The sequence below is a fragment of the Rhinatrema bivittatum genome, chromosome 1 (assembly GCF_901001135.1).
Source record: "Rhinatrema bivittatum chromosome 1, aRhiBiv1.1, whole genome shotgun sequence".
Taxonomy (NCBI): Eukaryota; Metazoa; Chordata; class Amphibia; order Gymnophiona; family Rhinatrematidae; genus Rhinatrema; species Rhinatrema bivittatum.
In genome coordinates, this window is record NC_042615.1 from 414243334 (window position 1) to 414264273 (window position 20940).

The following is a 20940-nucleotide window of genomic DNA, read 5'->3' on the forward strand; positions in this document are numbered from 1 at the left end:
TTTAGAAATAAGCATGGCCCCTTGGTAAACTTTTCTGCCTATACTATCTAAGAACTTGTTCTCCTTAGTAGGAGGTATGGATGAGTATGGCTTCATTCTTTTAGCTTTCTTTTGTGCTGACTCTACCACAACAGAGTGGTGGTCTAGCTGAGGTTTTTGAAAACCAGGTGCTGACTGTACGAGGTAAGTAGAGTCAGCTTTTTTGTTCACTAGAGCAACAAATCCAGGAGTTTTCCAATTCTTTTTTAGAAGGACCAGAAAAACCTGATGAATTGGAATGGAAGTGATGACTTTTGGGGCATCTATAAATTGGAGTAACTCCATCATTTGGTGCCTGTCATCTTGCTCTGACTGAAGCTGAAAAGGGACCAAGTCTGACATTTCCTTCACAAAATTGGTGAAAGAGAGGTCCTCGGGAGGAGAACGCTTTCTGCTTTCAGCAGGAGAGGGTGGTGAAGGTAAATCATCGGTATCCGTAGAAGAATGCACCACAGGAGTCATAAGAACTCAAGGGGGTTGGATACCTGAAGGCCCCGGCTGAGGCTCCGAGAAACCCGAAGGAACCACCGGGGGCATCGAAAATACCCTTGGAGGCATCGGTGCCGGCATCGAAGGCATCGATGGAGCCGACGTGCGTATCGCCCCGGAGGAATGTATCGGTGGCGAGGGACGACATGGCACCGATGGAACTACTCCCGAAGGAGGAATTCGATACGGTGTTTCTGCACCCGATGAAGTTGGCATCGGGGAGCGTACCGGTGCTGTCGGTGACCCGGGTATCACCGGTGGAAGGGCGGTCATGAGCGCTTCCATCCGGGCGAGCAGCGGTGCCAGCGCTGCTGGAATCGGGTCGATGACTGGTTCCACTCTCGGTGGCGGAGTCGGTGCCAAAGGAGTCTGGAACCATTGCATCGCCTTGTCGATGGCCTCCTGGACCAGCCGGTCCAGTTCTTCCCGGAGACCTGGGGTAACAATACCCGGCTCCTTGGAAGAGGGGAGGCTGAGGCTGAGCCGGAGGGACCACCATCACTGGTGGAATCGCGGCTACCAAACCCCGATGGGGTGAGGGTTGCCTCAATGTCTCAGAAACAGAAGTGGACGGTGCCGCTTCTGATCGAGACTTCTTCGGTGGAGGCTCAGACGGTACCGAGGTCGATGACTTCGATTCCTCGACGGTCCGAGACTTGCGATGTCGATGATGATGCTTCTCCCTCCGATCCCCACAATCCTCGGGGGAAGGGACGGGAGTCAATGGCCGTGGAGACGTCGATGGCAGACGGTCACCGGGAGGTTGCCGACGATGGAAGGACTTCGACGGTGCCGGTTCCGAGGACGTCGATGCGATGGACGGCGTCAGAGTGTGAGCATGGCAAAGGAGTCCCATCTTCTCCATTCTGGCTTTGCAACCTTTTGGTGTCATAAGGGCACATTTGGTGCAAGTCAGGACATCATGCTCACTTCCTAAGCACAATACACAGACTCTGTGAGGGTCTGTGATAGACATGGTGCGCGTACAATCTGGGCACCGACGGAACCCCGACGCCATGGCCATTGACCAAAAATTTAGCCGCGGGACGGTCGACGGCCAGCAGGCCGCGAAGGCGAAATTCGACGGTAATCGGCGAAAAACTTACCGAAACACCGCAGGCTAAATTTAGATAGAGGGGGGACCCCTGTGGGGCGTATTTTACTTCAAAGAAGTTCAAGAAGAATTTCCTGTCAGGAATGTGGTAAGAGCTCCTTAACCGCGTGGCTACTGCTGCGCGGAAAAAAGAAGACTGAAGGGGAACCCCTGCTGGCTGCAGGGTTAATGCCATGCTGGGCATGCCCAGTAGGGGCCAGTCAAAGTTCCAGAAACTTTGACAGAAGTTTTCCGTGGTTGGGCTCCATCCTCGATGTCACCCATTTGTGAGGACAACCATCCTGCTTGTCCTGTGAGAAAAAGACTTAAACAGCTACTAGCAATTGGAACAAACTACTCATCATATTTTCTATGAACCAACATAAAGCAGGTGACTAGCCCTGATCTGGACAGGCAAAGGACCTTGCTGCTGCATGACATCTCAATATTTCCCAATGGCTACCTGTGACATGTCAGGCTAGGTTAATAGCTTCTAACACAGCTTTGCCTTGTGTTCAAAGAGGTGAACCTTTTGTTAAGTGGCATGTGAGTGGTAATACTCACATGCCAGAGGTGACTTTCCACAACATCTTAAGGCATGACACCATTCTATTCTCAATCCAGCCTTCAGAAAGTCAGACCAGCATCCTTTTCTAGCCTCCCCGAGCTGTTAACATAACAGCCTAAAGTCCCAGACCCTCACCATCTGTATATGAGAGTTGAATGCTTGCTTAAATAAGTGTAGCAGGGCCCAGCTGTGCATAGTGGTGTGCCACCTCTATTAGATATGCTATCTTGCAATGACGTGTTGTGGGAAATATGCGCTTGCCAGCAAGCCATTTCATCAGGGTTAAACACTAACTTCCCTTCTCCCTGACCTTTGCCTGAATAAAAGCATCACTTGTGCTTAAGTCTCTGCCTGGGAAAGGATACCTGTTGGCCCTGAATTCCTGGGGGAGGGGCTGGGTGTTCCCTAGTCAGAGGCAGGACAAAGTCAGGAGGTATAGATTTCAGCAGCCAATGAAATGATCCGTGCACACCCCCTGAGCCAAAGCCAATAGTGTAAGGACTCGTCTGTTGCTATGGGAAAGTAGCCAATCATGTAATGACACATCATCTGCCTTTGTATGAATGTACAATAAAAGAGAGTGCTACACTGTGCTCAAGTCCTTTTGCTGCCTGCCATGAAAGCTGTCTGATGCCTCTTCATTACTCCTAGTGTGAGAAGTTTAGGATTACCATGATATTGGACATGTGCTTACCAAAAGGCTGTAAGTGAAGGTCTGCTATATGAGCACTCCAATGTAAGCACTGCCTTAGAACCAGCTGAGGCAGTGCTGACACCTGCGTTTTTCAGGCCCATGTGACACTATGCTTATGATGTACATGTGGATATATTCCGATACACACAAATGTCAGCTAGGGAATCAGGCTGTTACATGTAAAGTCTATACTTGAAGATTATAACTCAACTCATAGGTTCAGGCTGTGCCTTTAAGCAGCTGAGATTTTTGTGCTCTCAGACTTCTAGAGCACTTGGCTCCATGTCCTAGACCCTGCTGGAGTTTCGTCATACCTATGCGACTATCTGGCCAAATGTGAGGGCCAGGACAGGATGCATGGTGAAGCTGAGGCAAGCAGGAAGGCACAAGCTAGAACAAGCTATGTACATTGTGTTGGCAGTCCTACACGAAGGCTATGGTGAGAATTGACTCTTTTTGATTGACAATTAATCTGAATACATTAGGTCAGCCACATCTCTTTGGTGTCAGGTTTATTCTGGGTCTACTTTTCTCCACTACTGTCTATTGCATCTATTGCTCCAATATCATGATGTAGCCTAACTCTAAGTGGTTTCTGTTACACTCGGAACCAGACAGAAGCCCTGTGTGTAAAAGACAGACAGAGATGAGACCAGGTCAAACCACTCTACTGGGCTCTCTTCCATGGAAGGGAAAGGAGTCGATGAAGACTAACAGGCAAAGTAGTGTTGGATGACGCTTTATCAAAGCTAGCTGCCAAGCCATGTATTATCACTAGCTTCTGTAGGACGACTCGGGGGATCTTCGGGTAGACCTGGAATGATGTCTACTGGGATCCCATGCTGCAGATCCAGATTATGGAATACACAACAGAGCCGCACTCTCTCGGCTATTCTGGGTGGGGCATACATTACAGCTTCCACTATTTTGTCCAAACAGCGAAATCTACTTTTGAGAACGCCGAAGGTGCATTCTATGATACAGCGAGTAGAACATATGGCCTTGATGTACCTTGTCTCCGCCGGCTTGTTTGGAATAGCGACAGGCATGAGAAGCCAGGTCCTGCAACCGTATCCAGAATCTCCTGCGGCAAAGAGAGAACGGCTATATCATTCACATCATCGTGACTTTGTGATATTGCTGCCACGCCACAGCATGATAAGACACTAGAAGTTAAGCTCTAACTTGACATGAACCAAAGTCCATACTACTTTTTACTGTGTCACTATATGAAGTCAACAGCACTTGTTTATGCTTAGTCAGATCTTCCTAAATGGAAAACTGCAATTGGGGCTCCTACACAATGTGACCTTGTCACTCGCAACCAAGGAATCTCTACCCGTTTCTAGCACTCCTCTAACACTGAAGCTGTGCAACACAGCTTCTACACACATTCATTGCAGAGAGACAGCAACCTCATGGTACAATTGTGCATGTTCCTGGCTGTTCTGCAATATGTCCTCCAGAGCTACCCTTTAGTCTGATATAAGAACATAAGAAATTGCCATGCTGGGTCAGACCAAGGGTCCATCAAGCCCAGCATCCTGTTTCCAACAGAGGCCAAACCAGGCCACAAGAACCTGGCAATTATCCAAACACTAAGAAGATTCCATGCTACTGATGCAATTAATAGCAGTGGCTATTCCCTAAGTAAACTTGATGAATAGCTGTTAATGGGCTTCTCCACCAAGAACTTATCCAAACCTTTTTTGAACCCAGCTACACTAACTGCACTAACCACATCCTCTGGCAACAAATTCCAGAGCTTTATTGTGCGCTGAGTGAAAAAGAATTTTCTCCGATTAGTCTTAAATGTGCTACTTGCTAACTTCATGGGATGCCCCCTAGTCCTATTATTCGTAAGTGTAAATAACCAGTTCACATCTACTCATTGAAGACCTCTCATGATCTTAAAGACCTCTATCATAACCCCTCTCAGCTGTCTCTTCTCCAAGCTGAACAGCCCCCAGCTTCTATTTAACCCAAGTGATGGTCAAGACAAACTGTGACTGACATCATGGCTGACAGAACACTAAACAGTCCCTGCACTGTGGACAGAAAAAGGTTTTGGTTGGCCAGTGATATTTCACCAGCTCCAAAAGAGGACTTGAACAGTCATTTGCGTAAAGTAAACGAGTACAAAGTCTGTAGTACCTGATCACACACAATTTTAGGTAAGCGAATTGGCACACAACATTAGCAGACCTCTCCACCATGCTGTAAAAAAGCCAGGCCCTGGCACTATGGCCAGAAAACCTAACTGTGCAAGTCACTTGTCATATAACCGATGCAGTCACACCCCCGACACACCCCCGTGTCAGTGCTGTTTGCTGTAAACACATAGCTAGAGAGTGTCCATGAAAAGAAGCATCACTCTTACCTTGGAGCCACTTTCAAAATGTTCAAACAGGCCAGATCGCCTAAGTATAAAGGAATCTTGCATATCTCCCAGATAACTGACAACCACATTGAGGATGTGCATTTGAGTGTCAAAGACCATTTGCACATCAATGGAGTGGAAGAGCTTTCTATTGCAGTAGATCTTCTCCCTGCAATGGTGTGCAGGCTACATAAGTACAGTCAATATTTCCCAGAACATTTAGAAAGTTGGCAAAGGCATAAAACCCTCTTTTCAAGTTCAGCAAGTCCTGCCTTTCATGAAGGAATCTTATGTACTGATTATGACAGGCTCGTACAACTGTTGTGACCTGGCCCAGACAGCGGGAAAGAAAGGTTTCTGACATTCCCGATGACCTCGACAGTTTGGGAGGGCCCAGTATAGCGCGGGACCTTTCCATGACCGGATCCAGACCTCCTCTGAGTTCTTGATATAATTCCATAATAGCCTAAGAGTGGAGGTGATACCTCACAACCACATGTTCCTCTGGCATCCCCAGCAATGTTGTTCGTGGATGAAAGATGCACTCCCTGTACTGCTGAAATGGTCTCCTTCCTGACAAACCCTATTGTGGGCCAGGGTGCTCTATCAGCAGGGCAAGCGGCTCTGGTGCAGGTACTTCCCTAGGAGACATCTGTTGAGCAGTCCAAGGCAGCTAGTATCTCTCTACTAATAGACTCCCCCCCCCCCCCCCCAACACAGTAGATTTAGGAAGACAGGGCAGGTAATAAAAGGTAAATAAACATGTGGACAAAGGTGAACCGGTAGATGTGGTGTATTTGAATTTTCAGAAGACACTCGACAAAGTCCCGCATTAGAGGCTTCTAAGAGAACTAAAAAGTCATGGAATAGGAGGTGATGTGCTTTTGGGGAATGCAAGTTGGTTAAAAGAAAGGAGACAGAGAGAGAGCAGTATTAAATGGTCAGCTTTCATAGTGGAAAAAAGTAAACAGTGGAGTGGCTCAGGGATCTGAACTTAGACCGGTGCTTTTTAATATATTTATAAATGATCTGGAAAGGGGTATGATGAGTGAGGTGATCAAATTTGCAGATGACACAAAATTATACAGAGTAGTTAAATCTCAAGCAGATTGTGATGAATTGCAGGAGGACATTGATAGATGGGAAGATTGGGCTTCCAAATGGAAGATGAAAGTTAACGTGGACAAGTGCAAAGTAATGCAATAAGGGAGAAATAACTCTTGCTGTAGTTATACAATATTAGGTTCTATCTTAGGAATTACGACCCGGGAAAGAGATCTAGACGTCATAGTAGTTAATACATTGAAATCGTTGGCCCAGTATGCTGGGGCAATCACAAAAGCAAACAGAATGTTAGGAATTATTAGGAAGGGAATGGCAAATAAAATGGAGGATGTCATAAAGCTTCTGTATCGTTATATGGTGAGACCACACCTTGAATACTGTGTGCAATTCTGGTCTCCACATCTCAAAGGATATAGCTGCACTGGAGAAAGTGCAGAGCAGGACGACCAAAATAGGGAGCATGGAACAGCTGCCCTATGAGGAAAGGCTAAAGAAGTTAGGGCTGTTCAATTTGGAGAAGAGACGACTGAGGGGGATATGATAGAAGTCTACAAAATCATGAAAGGATGAACAAATTAATGTAAATCAGTTGTTTAATCTCTCACATACTAGAAGGACTAGGGGGCACTCCATGAAGTTAGCAAGTAGTTAATTTAAAACAAATTGAAGAAAATTATTTTTCACTCAGCGCATAGTTAAGCTCTGGAATTCATTGCCAAAGGATGTGGTTACAGCAGTTAGTGTAACTGGGTTTAAAAAAGGTTTGGAAGTTCCTACAGGAAAAATCCATAAACTGCTATTACCATAATTAATAAGCGATAGTAGCTTATGATTTATCTAATGTTTGGGCATTTGCCAGGTACTTGTGATTTGGATTGGCCACTGTTGCAAACAGGATACCAGGCTTGATGGATCCTTGGGGTCTCACCCAATATGGCATATCTTGCATTCTTATGTTATGGGGGAGGGGGGCGACAGATTTCAGTCATTCTAAGGGGGAAATATCTCGTAAGTACTCTAAACGGTCAGAGTCTGCTTTATTCCTTTTTGATTAGTAAAGTAAGCCCCTGGATAAGGAGAATCTACCACCTCATGATGAGAACTTATTCCTAACTCTTGAGGAAAGGCACGCACCAGTGTGAGACCTGGGCAGAAAAGTTTCCTCCATCTTGGACAGGAGAGGTGCTAATTTCCCCCCCTCTAGTTTCCAGGGCTTAAGGAGGCATAAATATTCGTCATTAGCTTCAACAGCTGGGCACCCACAGGATTAAGAAACCGCTGCAACAGAGTTGGAGGAAACATCCTATTCAGAAATCCAGATCATGTACAATGAAACACAGTAATGACAACAGATCATCTAGTCCAGGGGTCAGGAACCTTTTTGGCTGAGAGAGCCATAAACACCACATATTTTAAAATGTAATTCCATGAGAGCCATACAATATGTTTAAAACTAAATACAAGTAAATGTGTGCATTTTATGTAAGATCACACTTTTAAAGTACAATAAGTCTCTGAAAATATTATACCAGGCCTTAAGACACCAATACATCTCCTATTAGGAAAACGGACCAAGTCAGGCTGCTATAGAGCCCTACACAGAAACTACACGCCAGCAGAAAACCTCACCTGAATCACGTGCTGTCCCTCACCTAACATAGAATAAAGAGACCAAAACGCATAACAAGAAGCATGCAGAAAAAACTGAATTGGAAACTGCAACAAGCCAGAGTCTCTGAATGCAGTGTAACAAAGGAAAAAAGAAAAATCACCCATCCTTATAAAACAAATCAAGAAATATAAAATCATCAGCAGTAAAACTGTACTAACAAAAAGAACATATTTCGAAACAGCTGATGAGTGGAATATCCAATAATTAAAAACTCATATAAAACATTTCCAGATACCAACAAAATATTTCAAAATAGCAGACACAAAGACCCAGTAATGAAAAATAATAAGGATACAAAATTTTTTTTGCTCTGCATACCTGGGAACGTTTGATATCCAGGTGTCCTGAGATTGTTCTGAATTAGCAGGAGGTGGGGTGGTTTGCTTGGAACTTTCTCCTCTCTCAGTCACATACCAGCGCTCTCTCTCACACTGGCTCTCAATGACACACCTATACACACATGCTCTCAGTACTCACATATACACATGTTTTTTCTCTCTCACTTATATAGGCTCTTAATTACACATTTACACACATGCTGTCTATCTTTTCACGCTTACACACACACACAGGCTTTCAATCACATAAATACATGCTGTCTTTTTCTCTCACACACAGACTCTCATTCACATGCTTACAAACATGTCCTCTCTTTCTCTCATTTACACACAGGCTCTCAATCACATACTCACATGCTCCCTCACCTAAATCAGCTCTCAATCACACAGACACACATGGTCTCTCTCTCTCATTTAAACACAGGCTCTCAATCACATACTCACATGCTCCATCACCTAAACCAGCTCTCAATCACACACAGACACACATGATCTCTCTCTTACTTATACACACAGGCTCTTAATCATACATACACATGATTTCTCTCACACACAAAGGATCTCAATCATACACACATACTCTTTCACACAAACAGGTTTTCAATCACAAACTTACACATACAGGTTCCCAATGGTAAACTTACATTCATGCTCTCTCTCTCTCTCACAGGCAGGCTCTCAATCACAGACATACTCTCTTTCACATGTACAGGCTCTCAATCATTCACATACATGCAATCTCTCACTCTCTCATACACACACACAGGGCCCCGCGGCCAGGAAGAGGAAGTGGAGAGTATCGGGTGCCTGCGCGGCAAGAAGAGGCCACGCTAGTGCGCTCGGCATCGGCCCGAAGAAAAGAAGACTGCAGCGCGGCTCGGAGGAAAATGAAGAGCTTCAACCGCGGCCGATGGGACTCCGCCTCCGCGAGGGCTGAAAATGAAGGAGGTTAGCGTTGGGAGGAGGCTGCTGCTGCCGCGAGTTCCCGGGGTGGGGGAGAGAGAGAGTGAATGAGCGAGCAAGCTGTGTTTGCTCGCTCATTCACTCTCTCTCTCCCCCACCCCATCCCATCTCGTTTAGGAACGTTGGTACCTAAACGATTAATAGCCGTTAATGGACTTCTCCTCCAAGAACTTATCCAAACCCTTTTTGAACCCAGCTACACTAACTGCACTAACCACATCCTCTGGCAACAATTCTAGAGCTTTATTATACGAAAGTGTAAATAACAGATTCACATCTACTCATTCAAAACTTCTCATGATCTTAAAGACCTCTATCATATCTCCCCCTCAGCCGTCTCTTCTCCAAGCTGAACAGCCCTAACCTCTTCAGCCTTTCCTCATAGGGGAGCTGTTCCATCCCCTTTATCATTTTGGTTGCCCTTCTCTGTACCTTCTCCATCGCAACTATATCTTTTTTGAGATGCGGTGACCAGAATTGTACACAGTATTCCAGGTGTGGTCTCACCATGGAGCGATATAGAGGCATTATGACATTTTCCCGTTTTATTAGCCATTCCCTTCCTAATAATTCCTAACATTCTGTTTGCTTTTTTGACTGCCGCAACACACTGAGCAGACGATTTTAAAGTATTATCCACTGTGATGCCTAGATCTTTTTCCTGGGTGGTAGCTCCTAATATGGAAACTAACATGTAACTACAGCAAGGGTTATTTTTCCCTATATGCAACACCTTGCACTTGTCCACGTTAAATTTCATCTGCCATTTGGATGCCCAATCTTCCAGTCTTGCAAGGTCCTCCTGTAATGTATCACAATCCGCTTGTGATTTAACTACTCTGAATAATTTTGTATCGTCCGCAAATTTGATAACCTCACTCGTCGTATTCCTTTCCAGATCATTTATATATATATTGAAAAGCACCGGTCCAAGTACAGATTCCTGAAGCACTCCACTGTTTACCCTTTTCCACTGAGAAAATTGACCATTTAATCCTACTCTCCGTTTCCTGTCTTTTAACCAGTTTGTAATCCACGAAAGGACATCGCTTCCTATCCCATGACTTTTTAGTTTTCGTAGAAGCCTCTCATGAGGGACTTTGTCAAACGCCTTCTGAAATTCCAAATACACTACATCTACCGATTCACCTTTCTCCACATGTTTATTAACCCCTTCAAAAAAATGAAGCAGATTTGTTAGGCAAGACTTCCCTTGGGTAAATCCATGTTGACTGTGTTCCATTAAACCATGTCTTTCTATATGCTCTACGATTTTGATCTTGAGAATAGTTTCCACTATTTTTCCCGGCACTGAAGTCAGGCTCACTGGTCTATAGTTACTCGGATCGCCCCTGGAGCCTTTTTTAAATATTGGGGTTACATTGGCCACCCTCCAATCTTCAGGTACAAGGGATGATTTCAATGACAGGTTAACAAATTTTAACTAATAGATCAGAAATTTCATTTTTGAGTTCCTTCAGTACCCTAGGATGCATACCATCCAGTCCAGGTGATTTGCTACTCTTTAGTTTGTCAATCTGGCCTACTACATCTTCCAGGTTCACAGTGATTTCGTTCAGATGTTTGACTCATCACCCCTGAAAACCATCTCTGAAACTGGTATCTACCCAACATCCTCATTAATAAACTCGGAGGCAAAGAATTCATTTAGTCTTTCTGCAATGGCCTTATCTTCCCTAAGAGCCCCTTTAACCCCTCGGTCATCTAATGGTCCAACCGACTCCCTCACAGGTTTCTTGCTTTGGATATATTTTAAAAAGTTTTTATTATGAGTTTTTGCTTCTATGGCCAACTTCATTTCAAATTCTCTCTTCGCCTGTCTTATCAATGTTTTACATTTAACTTGACAATGCTTAAGTTTTATCCTATTTTCTTCAGATGGATCCTTCTTCCAATTTTTGAAGGAAGTTTTTTTGGCTAAAATAGCCTCTTTCACCTCACATTTTAACCATGACGGTAATCGTTTTGCCTTCCTTCCACCTTTCTTAATGCGTGGAATACATATGGACTGCGCCTCTAGGATTGTTTTTTTAAACAATGTCCAAGCCTGTTGAACACTTAACCTTTGCAGCTGCACCTTTCAATTTTTTCTATTTTCCTCATTTTATCAAAACGTTCCCTTTTGAAAGTTTAGTGTTAGAGCTGTAGATTTACTTATTGTCCCCCTTCCAGTTATTAGTTTAAATATGATCATGTTATGATCACTGTTGCCAAGTTGCCCCACCACCGTTACCTCTCTCACCAAATCCTGCATTCCACTAAGAATTAAATCTAAAATAGCTCCCTCTCTTGTTGGTTCCTGAACCATTTGCTCCATAAATGTAGAGATTACTTACCTGATAATCTCGTTTTCCTTAGTGTATGCAGATGGACTCAAAACAAGTGGGTATAGTGTGCTCGTGCTAGCAGTTGGAGACAGATCTGACGTCAGCACGGGTACATATACCCCCACAGGAAGTGAAGCAATTCAGTAATCTTCCTTGCAAAGCTGTCATAGCTATATGAGTGCTGACCGATCGATTAAGTAAACAGGATTACCCTGACCGGTTGATAGTAGCTGGAGACCGCCAGGATTCTCAACCGGAAGGCGTCGACACCCAGCAGGGTGGATGCCCTATGTAGTAAAACATGGCTTACCTTGAGCCTGTGAAGTCCCAGGAATATTGGCAGCCGGGCGGGATGCTGAGTCCATCTGCATACACTAAGGAAAACGAGATTATCAGGTAAGTAATCTCTACATTTCCTAGCGTGTAGCAGATGGACTCAAAACAAGTGGGATGTACAAAAGCTACTCCTGGACTGGGCGGGAGGCTGCCCGAGGTCCATGCGTGATTGCCCTCGCAAATGCAGTGTCCTCCCTGGCCTGGACATCCAAACGGTAGAATCTGGAGAAGGTATGGAGGGAGGACCACGTCGCCGCCTTACAGATCTCAGCAGGCGACAGCATCCGCATTTCTGCCCAAGAGGCCACTTGCGCTCTGGTAGAGTGAGCCTTGACCTGTAGAGGCGGTGGTTTACCCGCATCTACATAGCCTGCCTTGATAACTTCTTTGACCCAGCGGGCGATAGTTGCCCTTGAGGCCGCTTCCCCTTGCTTCTTTCCGCTGTGTAGAACGAACAGATGGTCTGTCTTTCGTATTGCTTCGGACACTTCCAGGTATCTGGACAGTAGCCTGCCTATGTCGAGATGGCGTAGAATTCGACCGTCTTCAGACTTCTTCAAACCTTCTGTGGTAGGTAAAGAGATGGTTTGGTTGAGGTGGAAGTGCGAGACAACTTTGGGTAAGAAGGAAGGAACTGTGCGAAGATGGATGGCGTCTGGCGTGATTCAGAGAAACTGATCACGGCAAGACAGTGCTTGTAGCTCGGAGACACGGCGTGCAGAGCAAACAGCCAGCAGGAACACCATCTTCAAGGTTAACAAACGGAGGGGACAGGCCTCGAAGTGGACGGAAGGCGTGTCCCGCTAGAAAGTCCAAAACTAGGTTGAGGTTCACAGAGGTATGGACCACTTCAGTGGCGGATGAATGTGTTTGACTCCTTTCAGGAAAAGTGAAACGTCCGGGTGTGTGGCGATACTATTACCGTCACTCCGTGGACCGTGGCAGGAAAGTGCTGCCACTTGGACCATGATGGGATTGAGGGACAGACCCTTCTGAAGACCATCTTGCAGGAAGTCCAAAATGATAGGAATCTTAGCGGCATGTGGATTGGTGCTATGAGCTTCGCACCCAGCTTCAAATACTCTCCAGATCCTTATATAAGTTAGCGATGTGGAGAACTTGCGCACTCTGAGGAGTGTATCTATTACCGGCCCCGAGTATCCCCTTTTCTTCAGTCTAGCCCTCTCAATGGCCAGACCGTAAGAGAGAATTGAGCCGGATCCTCGTGGAGTATGGGACCTTGTCACAGCAGGTCCCTGTGCGGCGGCAGGGGTAGTGGAGTCCCTGCCAGCAATCTTCTCATGTCTGCGTACCAGGGTCTTCTTGGCCAGTCCGGGGCCACTAGAAGAACCAGGCCTCTGTGCCGCTGAATCCTGTGTATAATGGCGCCCAGCAGGGGCCATGGCGGAAAAGCGTACAGCAGAATCCCCTGGGGCCATGGTTGAACCAGTGCATCGATCCCCTGAGACCGAGGATCCCGCCTGCGGCTAAAATATCTGGATACCTGAGCGTTGGACCTGTCTGCTAGTAGGTCCATGCCCGGGGTCCCCACTGATTCACAATCATCTGGAACGCCGTGGGTGACAATTGCCAATCCCCAGGATGTAGACTTTCTCTGCTGAGGAAGTCTGCCGCGGTGTTGTCCTTCCTGGCGATGTGGACGGCGGAGATGTCCTGGAGATTTGCTTCTGCCCAAGTCATCAGAGGAGCTATTTCTGGTGATACCTGTTGGCTTCTGGTTCCGCCCTGTCGGTTGATGTATGCCACCGTGGTGGCGTTGTCTGACATCACTCTGACTGCTCTGTGTCGCAGTCTGTGGGCAAGTCGCAGGCACGCTAGCCTGACTGCCCGTGCCTCTAGTCGGTTGATGTTCCATCCCAACTCTTCTCTGCTCCACCGCAATTGGGCGGTGAGTCCTTCGCAATGTGCGCCCCAGCCGCTCAGGCTGGCATCTGTTGTGAGCAGGGTCCAGGTCGGAGAGGACATCCTGGACCCCCGGCTCCTGTGGCTTTGCTGCAGCCACCATTGCAGCTGATTCCGTACCCTGGCTGGTAGAGGTAAGTGTACAGTGTAAGTTTGTGATCGCGGGCTCCACCGGGATAGGAGGGCGCGTTGTAACGGCCTCATGTGCGCCTGTGCCCATGGTATCACCTCCAGAGTGGATGCCATCAGGCCGAGGACTTGTAGGTAATCCCAAGCTGTGGGCCGGACGGCACTCAGCAGGGCCTGCAGACGATTCTTCACCTTTTCTCTTCTTTTGGGAGTCAAGCTGACTGTCTGCCTGAGTGTCGAATAGGACTCCTAGGTATTCCCTCGACTGAGACTGCTGTAGGGAACTCTTGTTTAAGTTTACTACCCAGCCTAGGCTCTCTAGAAGAGCAATCACTCGGCTGGTTGCCCGATTTCTCTCTTCTGGCGATTTTGCCCTGATCAACCAATCGTCCAGGTAGGGATGGACGAGAATTCCCTCCTTCCTGAGGGCCGCCGCCACTACTACTATGACCTTGGTAAAGATCCGCGGCGCTGTGGCTAACCCGAAGGGTAACGCCCGAAACTGAAAGTGTTGGTCCAAGACTTTGAAACGCAGGTAGCGCTGATGATCCCGATGGATTGGGATATGCAGGTAGGCTTCTGACAGATCTAGGGATGTGAGAAACTCCCTGGCTGTACTGAATTTTTGACAGATCGCAGGGTTTCCATGCGAAAGTTGGGTACCCGTAGGTAGCGGTTGACTGACTTGAGGTCTAGGACGGGCCGGAAAGTGCCCTCCTTCTTGGGCACTATGAAATAAATGGAATAATGCCCAGAATTTATCTCCCCTGCAGGCACTGCAATTATGGCCTTGAGGGAGAGAAGCCTCTGTAAGGTAACATCTAGCGCCACCCTCTTGAGGGGTGAACAAGGAGATTCCACAAACTTGTCTGGCGGGAGCCGAAGAAAGTCCAGGTAGTACCCTTCTCGGATGATGGTGAGGACCCACTGGTCCGAGGTAATCTCGGCCTACCTGCGGTAAAAGAGGGTCAGCCTGCCCCCTATGGCTGCTACCCCCGGATGGGCCGGCTGATTGTCATTGTGGGGTACGGCCGGGGCCAGAACCCAGTGCCTTCGTATGGCTCTTCTGATACATGAGGATGCCACTGTATGTCTAAGGACCAGAGTTTGTGGGTTTGAGATTTTTTTTTAGAAAAAGATAATCTACTAGAGTAGAGGGCTCTACGGTATGCTGATTTTACACATCCTTAGACATACGGTGGTGTCCTCATCTATCAGTAAAGCCATACGAAGGCACTGGGAAATTCTACAGGAGATCCATCCTTTATTTCAAAAACCTGTTCGAATTGCATTTTCCAGGGGACGCAACATTAAAGACCACGTTCTGCATTCAAGCATATACAATCCCCCGGTAGTGACAGAATATATGAAAACTTGTGTAAAGTGTTCACATTGCTTTTTGAAATCTACACAAACTACTATCAAACTTGCTTCTGGACAAATAGTTCCTTTACCCAACTTTACTTGTAATTCTTCATACGTAGTATAAGCGATTTTCTGCCCATGCCCACTGATCTACGTGGGCATGACAAAGCGATTGATACGCACCAGGCTTACCAAGCATAAATGCTGCCTAAATACTGGCAGATTAGAAGAACCACTTGTTGCTCATTTCAAAGCACTTGGCCACATTTACACTGACATTACATGGACGGTTTTAGAAATAGTACCAGCACATTGGAGAAGGGGAGATAGGGTGAAACGCCTCCGTCAATGTGAACAGAAGTGGATCTTCCGTCTTCAATCAGTAGCCCCAAATGACCTTAACAAAGAAATTGAGTGGATACCCTTCATGTGAGTAGTATCCCATCACTGCATACTCGCTGACAGGTGTAGCATACAATTTACATATAAGTAGCCTCGCTCTCATGACCGGCTTTGCACAAACGCCGACAAGAGGAAACGGCGGTAAGGTCCGGTAAGCAAAGACTCTTTTTGAAATATATGCAATGTAACATCTTGTCTTTGAAGTATAATATTTTTCCCAAAGGATATGCACTATTTTTGTTAAAGAAATTATCTGTGAATAAATGTCTTAAATCTCCTTTAGAGAAATTATAGCCGGACTCCCGAAAAAACTTTCATAAAGTTGTGTAGAAGATATACCAGCAACCGGAGCATACTTTCTATAGTCCCTGAAGCAGCAGCCTGCGAAACGTGGACACGTTGGACTCATCTCCGGACTTTGGACATTGAAAGCACGCTAGCGTCTCACCAGGCTTTGAAGCGCGACAGCACTCCCTTAAGGGAAGTACCGTTTTTTATTGAAAATTAACAAAAAACTTTAAAAAATTTCTCAGTATATGGTTATGGACCGATGATTAAATAAAAACCCACAAGTGGTAAAAATTACAAGTCTGAAATACTTGCAAACCCCGGGAAATATGAGGGTCCAATATAAGTAATTATCATAGTTTTTTCACTGAAAATTGTAAAAATTGGCTGATACAACGTGATTGTTTACAAGTGTACCCTTGTTTCGTTGTATATTAGATAGATAGATTGTGCGTGGTAATTGAAATCTCCCATTATTACTGCACTGCCAAATTGGTTTGCTTCCCTGATTTCTCTTAGCATTTCATCATCTGTCTGACCATTTTGTACAGATGGACGGTAGTATACTCCTATGACTATACTCTTACCCAACACACATGGGATTTCTACCCATATAGATTCTACTGAGCATTTAGTCTCTTGTATGATCTTTATCCTGTTGGACTCTATACCCTCCCGGACATAAAGTGCCACACCCCCACCAAGTTGATCCTCTCTATCATTGCGATATAATTTGTACCCTGATATAGCACTGTCCCATTGGTTATCCTCCTTCCACCAAGTCTCTGTGATGCCAATTATGTCAATCTCATCATTTGCTGCTATACACTCTAACTCTCCCTTCTTACTTCTTAGACTTCTGGCATTGGCATACAGACATTTCAAAGTGTGTTCTTTGTTTGTTTTAACAACCTGCTTTTCAGTTTTTTGGGATAATTCGGAAATCATTAGCTTTGGTGATTTTTTACATATAGGCATATGGACTATGTTTGCTTTTAATGGAACCTCTCTGTTGGGATACCCTAACTCTCCTGTTTCATTAGTATCCTTCAAGGATACATTTCTCCGAACCATGCACTGCTGAGTGACTGTCTGCTTTCCCCCTTGTTCCAGTTTAAAAGCTGCTCTATCTCCTTTTTGAAAGTTAGTGCCAGCAGCTTGGTTCCACTCTGGTTAAGGTGGAGCCCATCCTTTCGGAAAAGTCTCTCCTTTCCCCAAAAGTTTCCCCAGTTCCTTACAAAGCTGAATCCCTCTTCCCTGCACCATCATCTCATCCACACATTTAAACTCTGGAGCTCTGCCTGCCTCTGGGGACCTGCACATGGAACAGGAAGCATTTCAGAGAATGCCACCCTGGAGGTTTTGGATTTCAGCTTCCTACCTAAAATCCTAAATTTGGCTTCCAGAATCTCTCTCCCACATTTTCCTATGTCATTGGTGCCCACAGGTACCACGACAGCCGGCTCCTCTCCAGCACTGTCTATAATCCTATCTAGGTGACACGTGAGGTCTGCCACTTCGCACCAGGCAAGCAAGTTACCAGGCGGTCCTCACGTCCACCAGCCACCCTGCTATCTACATTTCTAATAATCGAATCACTAACTATGATGGCCGGCCTAACCCTTCCCTCCTGGGCAGTAGCCTTGGGAGACTTGTCCTCAGTGCGAGAGAACAATACATCACCGGGAGAGCAGGTCCTTGCTACAGGATAACTTCCTGCTACACCAGTGTGATGTTCTCCTACTGGGAGACCTTTCTGATCCAAGGCAGCCCTGGAGCTGCAAGACTGGATTTGGGACTTGGTTTACTATGTCCCTGAAGGTCTCATCAATGTGTCTCTCTGTCTCCCTCAGCTCCTCCAAGTCTGCTACTCTAGCTTCCAGATACCGGACTCATTCCCCGAGAGCCAGGAGCTCTTTGCACAGAGTGCACATACAATCTCTCACCGGCAGGTAAAAAAATCATACATGTGACACTCAATGCAAAAGACTGGAAAGCCCCCCTCTTGCTGCTGGACTGCTGCCTTCATCTTAGTTTTATTGAGTTCCTCATTAAGTTTAGGATACTAAGGGAGTTGGAATTAGAGTACTTTAAATTTACAGGTGAATTTAGTAATTAATCAGCTAGTGTCCTACAATGGGATGATTAAACTTTCAATAAGGACTGGTACAATAGTATGATTTAGATAAGACCCTGATTGATTTTTAATGAGAAAGTGTCTCGTGCCTAAAAATCAAGGGTTGAGTGGGTGGGAAAAACAGACACTAGAATTAACTATCTCTGGCTTGCTTATTACCTCAGACACACAAACTCTAAAGAATATGTCCCTTAATTTCATCTTTCACCAAACTTTTATAAGCCCAAAAATTTCTGAGAGCTATACTTACCAATCCTCTTTAAACCACTGTTAAATTAATCTTCACTCAGTTAATGAAAGGGTTTGAGATTCGCACACCGTTAGGTGGGCGCTTCCGGTCCTCCTCTACTGCAAAGGGTGCGGGGCCTCTGGAAGCTGGGGCTGTAGAAGTCAATCCCTGGATCGCTTGCGGTGACATCTGGACTCCTCTCCCGGGGGATGCTGGGAGCAGTATGCAGATGAGCCTTCCAGCCCTCCTCTACTGCAAAGGGTGCGGGGCCTCTGGAAGCTGGGGAAGTCAATCCCTGGATCGCTTGCGGTGATTTTTTAGTCGAATGGGAATGTGAAGATATGCCTTGGAGAGGTCCAAAGAGGTCAGAAATTAACTCGACTGCATGGCCATTATAACAGAGCTCAAAGTTTCCAAGCAAAAATACTGCACTTGCAGATGATGGTTGACACATTTGAGATCCAAGATGGGATGAAAGGAGCCCTCCTTCTTGGGCACAACAAAATAAATTGAATATCACCCTGTATTTTCTTGAGACGTGGGTACTGGAACCACAGCCCTCCGACTGAGGAGCCGTGCCAACGTAGTGGCTGCTTCTGTGGGAAGTGGCAGGGAGACTATGAACACATCTTGCAAAACTCCAATACGTTTCCTTCCCACATCACCTCCAGGACCCAATGATCCAATATTATTTCTACCCACCTCTAACAGGGAGACACATCTCTCTCTTCTATCTCCTGCTCCCGGGGTGGGTTGGCAAACCTTCATTGTGAGGCTCGGGAGGTTCCACTACCAGAGCCTGCATCCCTTCTGGGTTGTCTTGGACGAAAGGACAGATCTACCAATGGGTCGAGTCCTCTGAAAGGTTGCTCCTCTATATGGTCTAAAACACTTGGATCCTCTAGCACGATCTCTCATATTAAAGGAGTACGGCATCTGCTTCTTATCCTCTGGCAAATGAGGAACAGGTGATTCATCTCACTTACTGGCCAGTTTCTCAAACTCGCTCCCAAATAAGAGCGAGCCTTTAAAGGGCAATCTGGTGAGGTTAGCCTTCAAGGTCACATCAGCTGACCAATTTCTCAACCATAACTAACGCCTGACTGCTATTACTGAAGTCACCCTTCTGGCTAAAGTGCAGACCAAATCACAGCCTGTATCTGCCAAAAAGGCAGCGGTGGGCTCCATAACTGCCCTGGAGTTCACCCCAGAGTCATCGACCTCCTGGGAAAGAAGTAAAAAAGAGTGAGCCACTAGGGAACAACAAGAAGCAATCTGCAATGTCATTGCCACTGCTTCAAATGCTTAAGGATAGTCTCAATCCTTCCATCATTAACATCCTTCAAGGCCACTCCTTCCACGGGAATAGTGGTCCTTTTGGAGACTGCACACACAAGTGCATCTACCTTCGGAAAATATAAACGCTCTCTTACCACTGGATCTAGAGGATACAGGCCTTCCAAAATCTGATCCACTTTGAAATTAGCCTCTGGGGCACCCCACTCAGGATCAATTCTTGAATGGCCTCCATCACAGGGAAAAAAACAAGAGGCTTTATCCATGCAAATTTTCTCTCATTCATATTCATTGTGGATATCCTGAAAACCTGACTGGCTAGGAGGTCCCCAGGACAGGGTTGGGAACCAGTGCTCTAGGGAGTCAGTATCAGCATCATCATCTGTGCCATCTGGATCTCTGTCAGGCAGTCCCGCTCCAATCTAGGTGTACCCTGGCACTTAACAGTAGGTCCAGGGAAGGTTCCCACCTGCTACTCTGCTCTGGGAGCGTTGGATAGGGATAAGAACTGCACCTGAAAAAAAAGGATTGCAATCACTGGAAAAATTCTACCCATGATAATGTAAAAGAATCCATACCAAACCCAGGAGGTATCTGATACGTACTCACTGAGCTACCCTCCCCTGCTAAAGAACCAGTTAGGGGAGTTACAAAATCAGACACCCCTACCTGACACTTCTTTACCCAAGTCTACATCTGGCTGGGAAGAACCAGGCTTAGTGAAATCAGAAGAACAATTCTTCCTGAGCCTCCAAACAGCGCTGGCACAGCAGGCTGAGATGCCCAAATATGGCAAGCAGCGCAAAGAGGAAAGCACTTAGGTTTCTTAGGTATATGCGCCAGAGTGGCAACCGAAGGCATGCATCCAGCTGTTTATTATTTTTTTCTTTTTAAGGCATCCAAAAAATTTAGGCATCCCACAGATAAGTGCTGCAAAAAATTTAAACAAACAACGCTCAACTTGTGCACACAGGTAAGCGTTCAGCCACTAAAGGCACCACTTAACTTGGATGCACAAAACGAGGCCTGACTAAAGGGTAAATTTTAAAACTCACACACGGGCAACCATGAGCGCTTGGTTCCCAGCACACACATGGACACGCGGACCTTATATCAGCACGCGCACAAAGGGGGAAAATTTTAGTGCATACGCGTGGCGAAGCAATAGGACCTTTCCCCATTTCCC

General features: G+C 46.1%; 1 protein-coding gene across 9 annotated transcripts in view; it reads right to left on the reverse strand.

Moving 5' to 3' along the window:
• PCGF3 (polycomb group ring finger 3) overlaps positions 1 to 20940 on the reverse strand; it is a 533880-nt gene that overhangs the window by 379755 nt on the left and 133185 nt on the right. For 2 of the 9 annotated variants that reach the window (XM_029602687.1, XM_029602668.1), the window contains one exon: positions 3895 to 3967. The exons of 3 other annotated variants lie outside the window; for them this stretch is intronic. In XM_029602687.1, coding sequence (XP_029458547.1) covers positions 3895 to 3967 — 73 coding nt within the window. Of the gene's footprint in view, positions 1 to 3894; positions 3968 to 5263; positions 5396 to 20940 lie in introns of those variants that run through there. 4 more of the 9 variants (XM_029602723.1, XM_029602678.1, XM_029602697.1 and 1 more) reach the window with 4 other exon arrangements.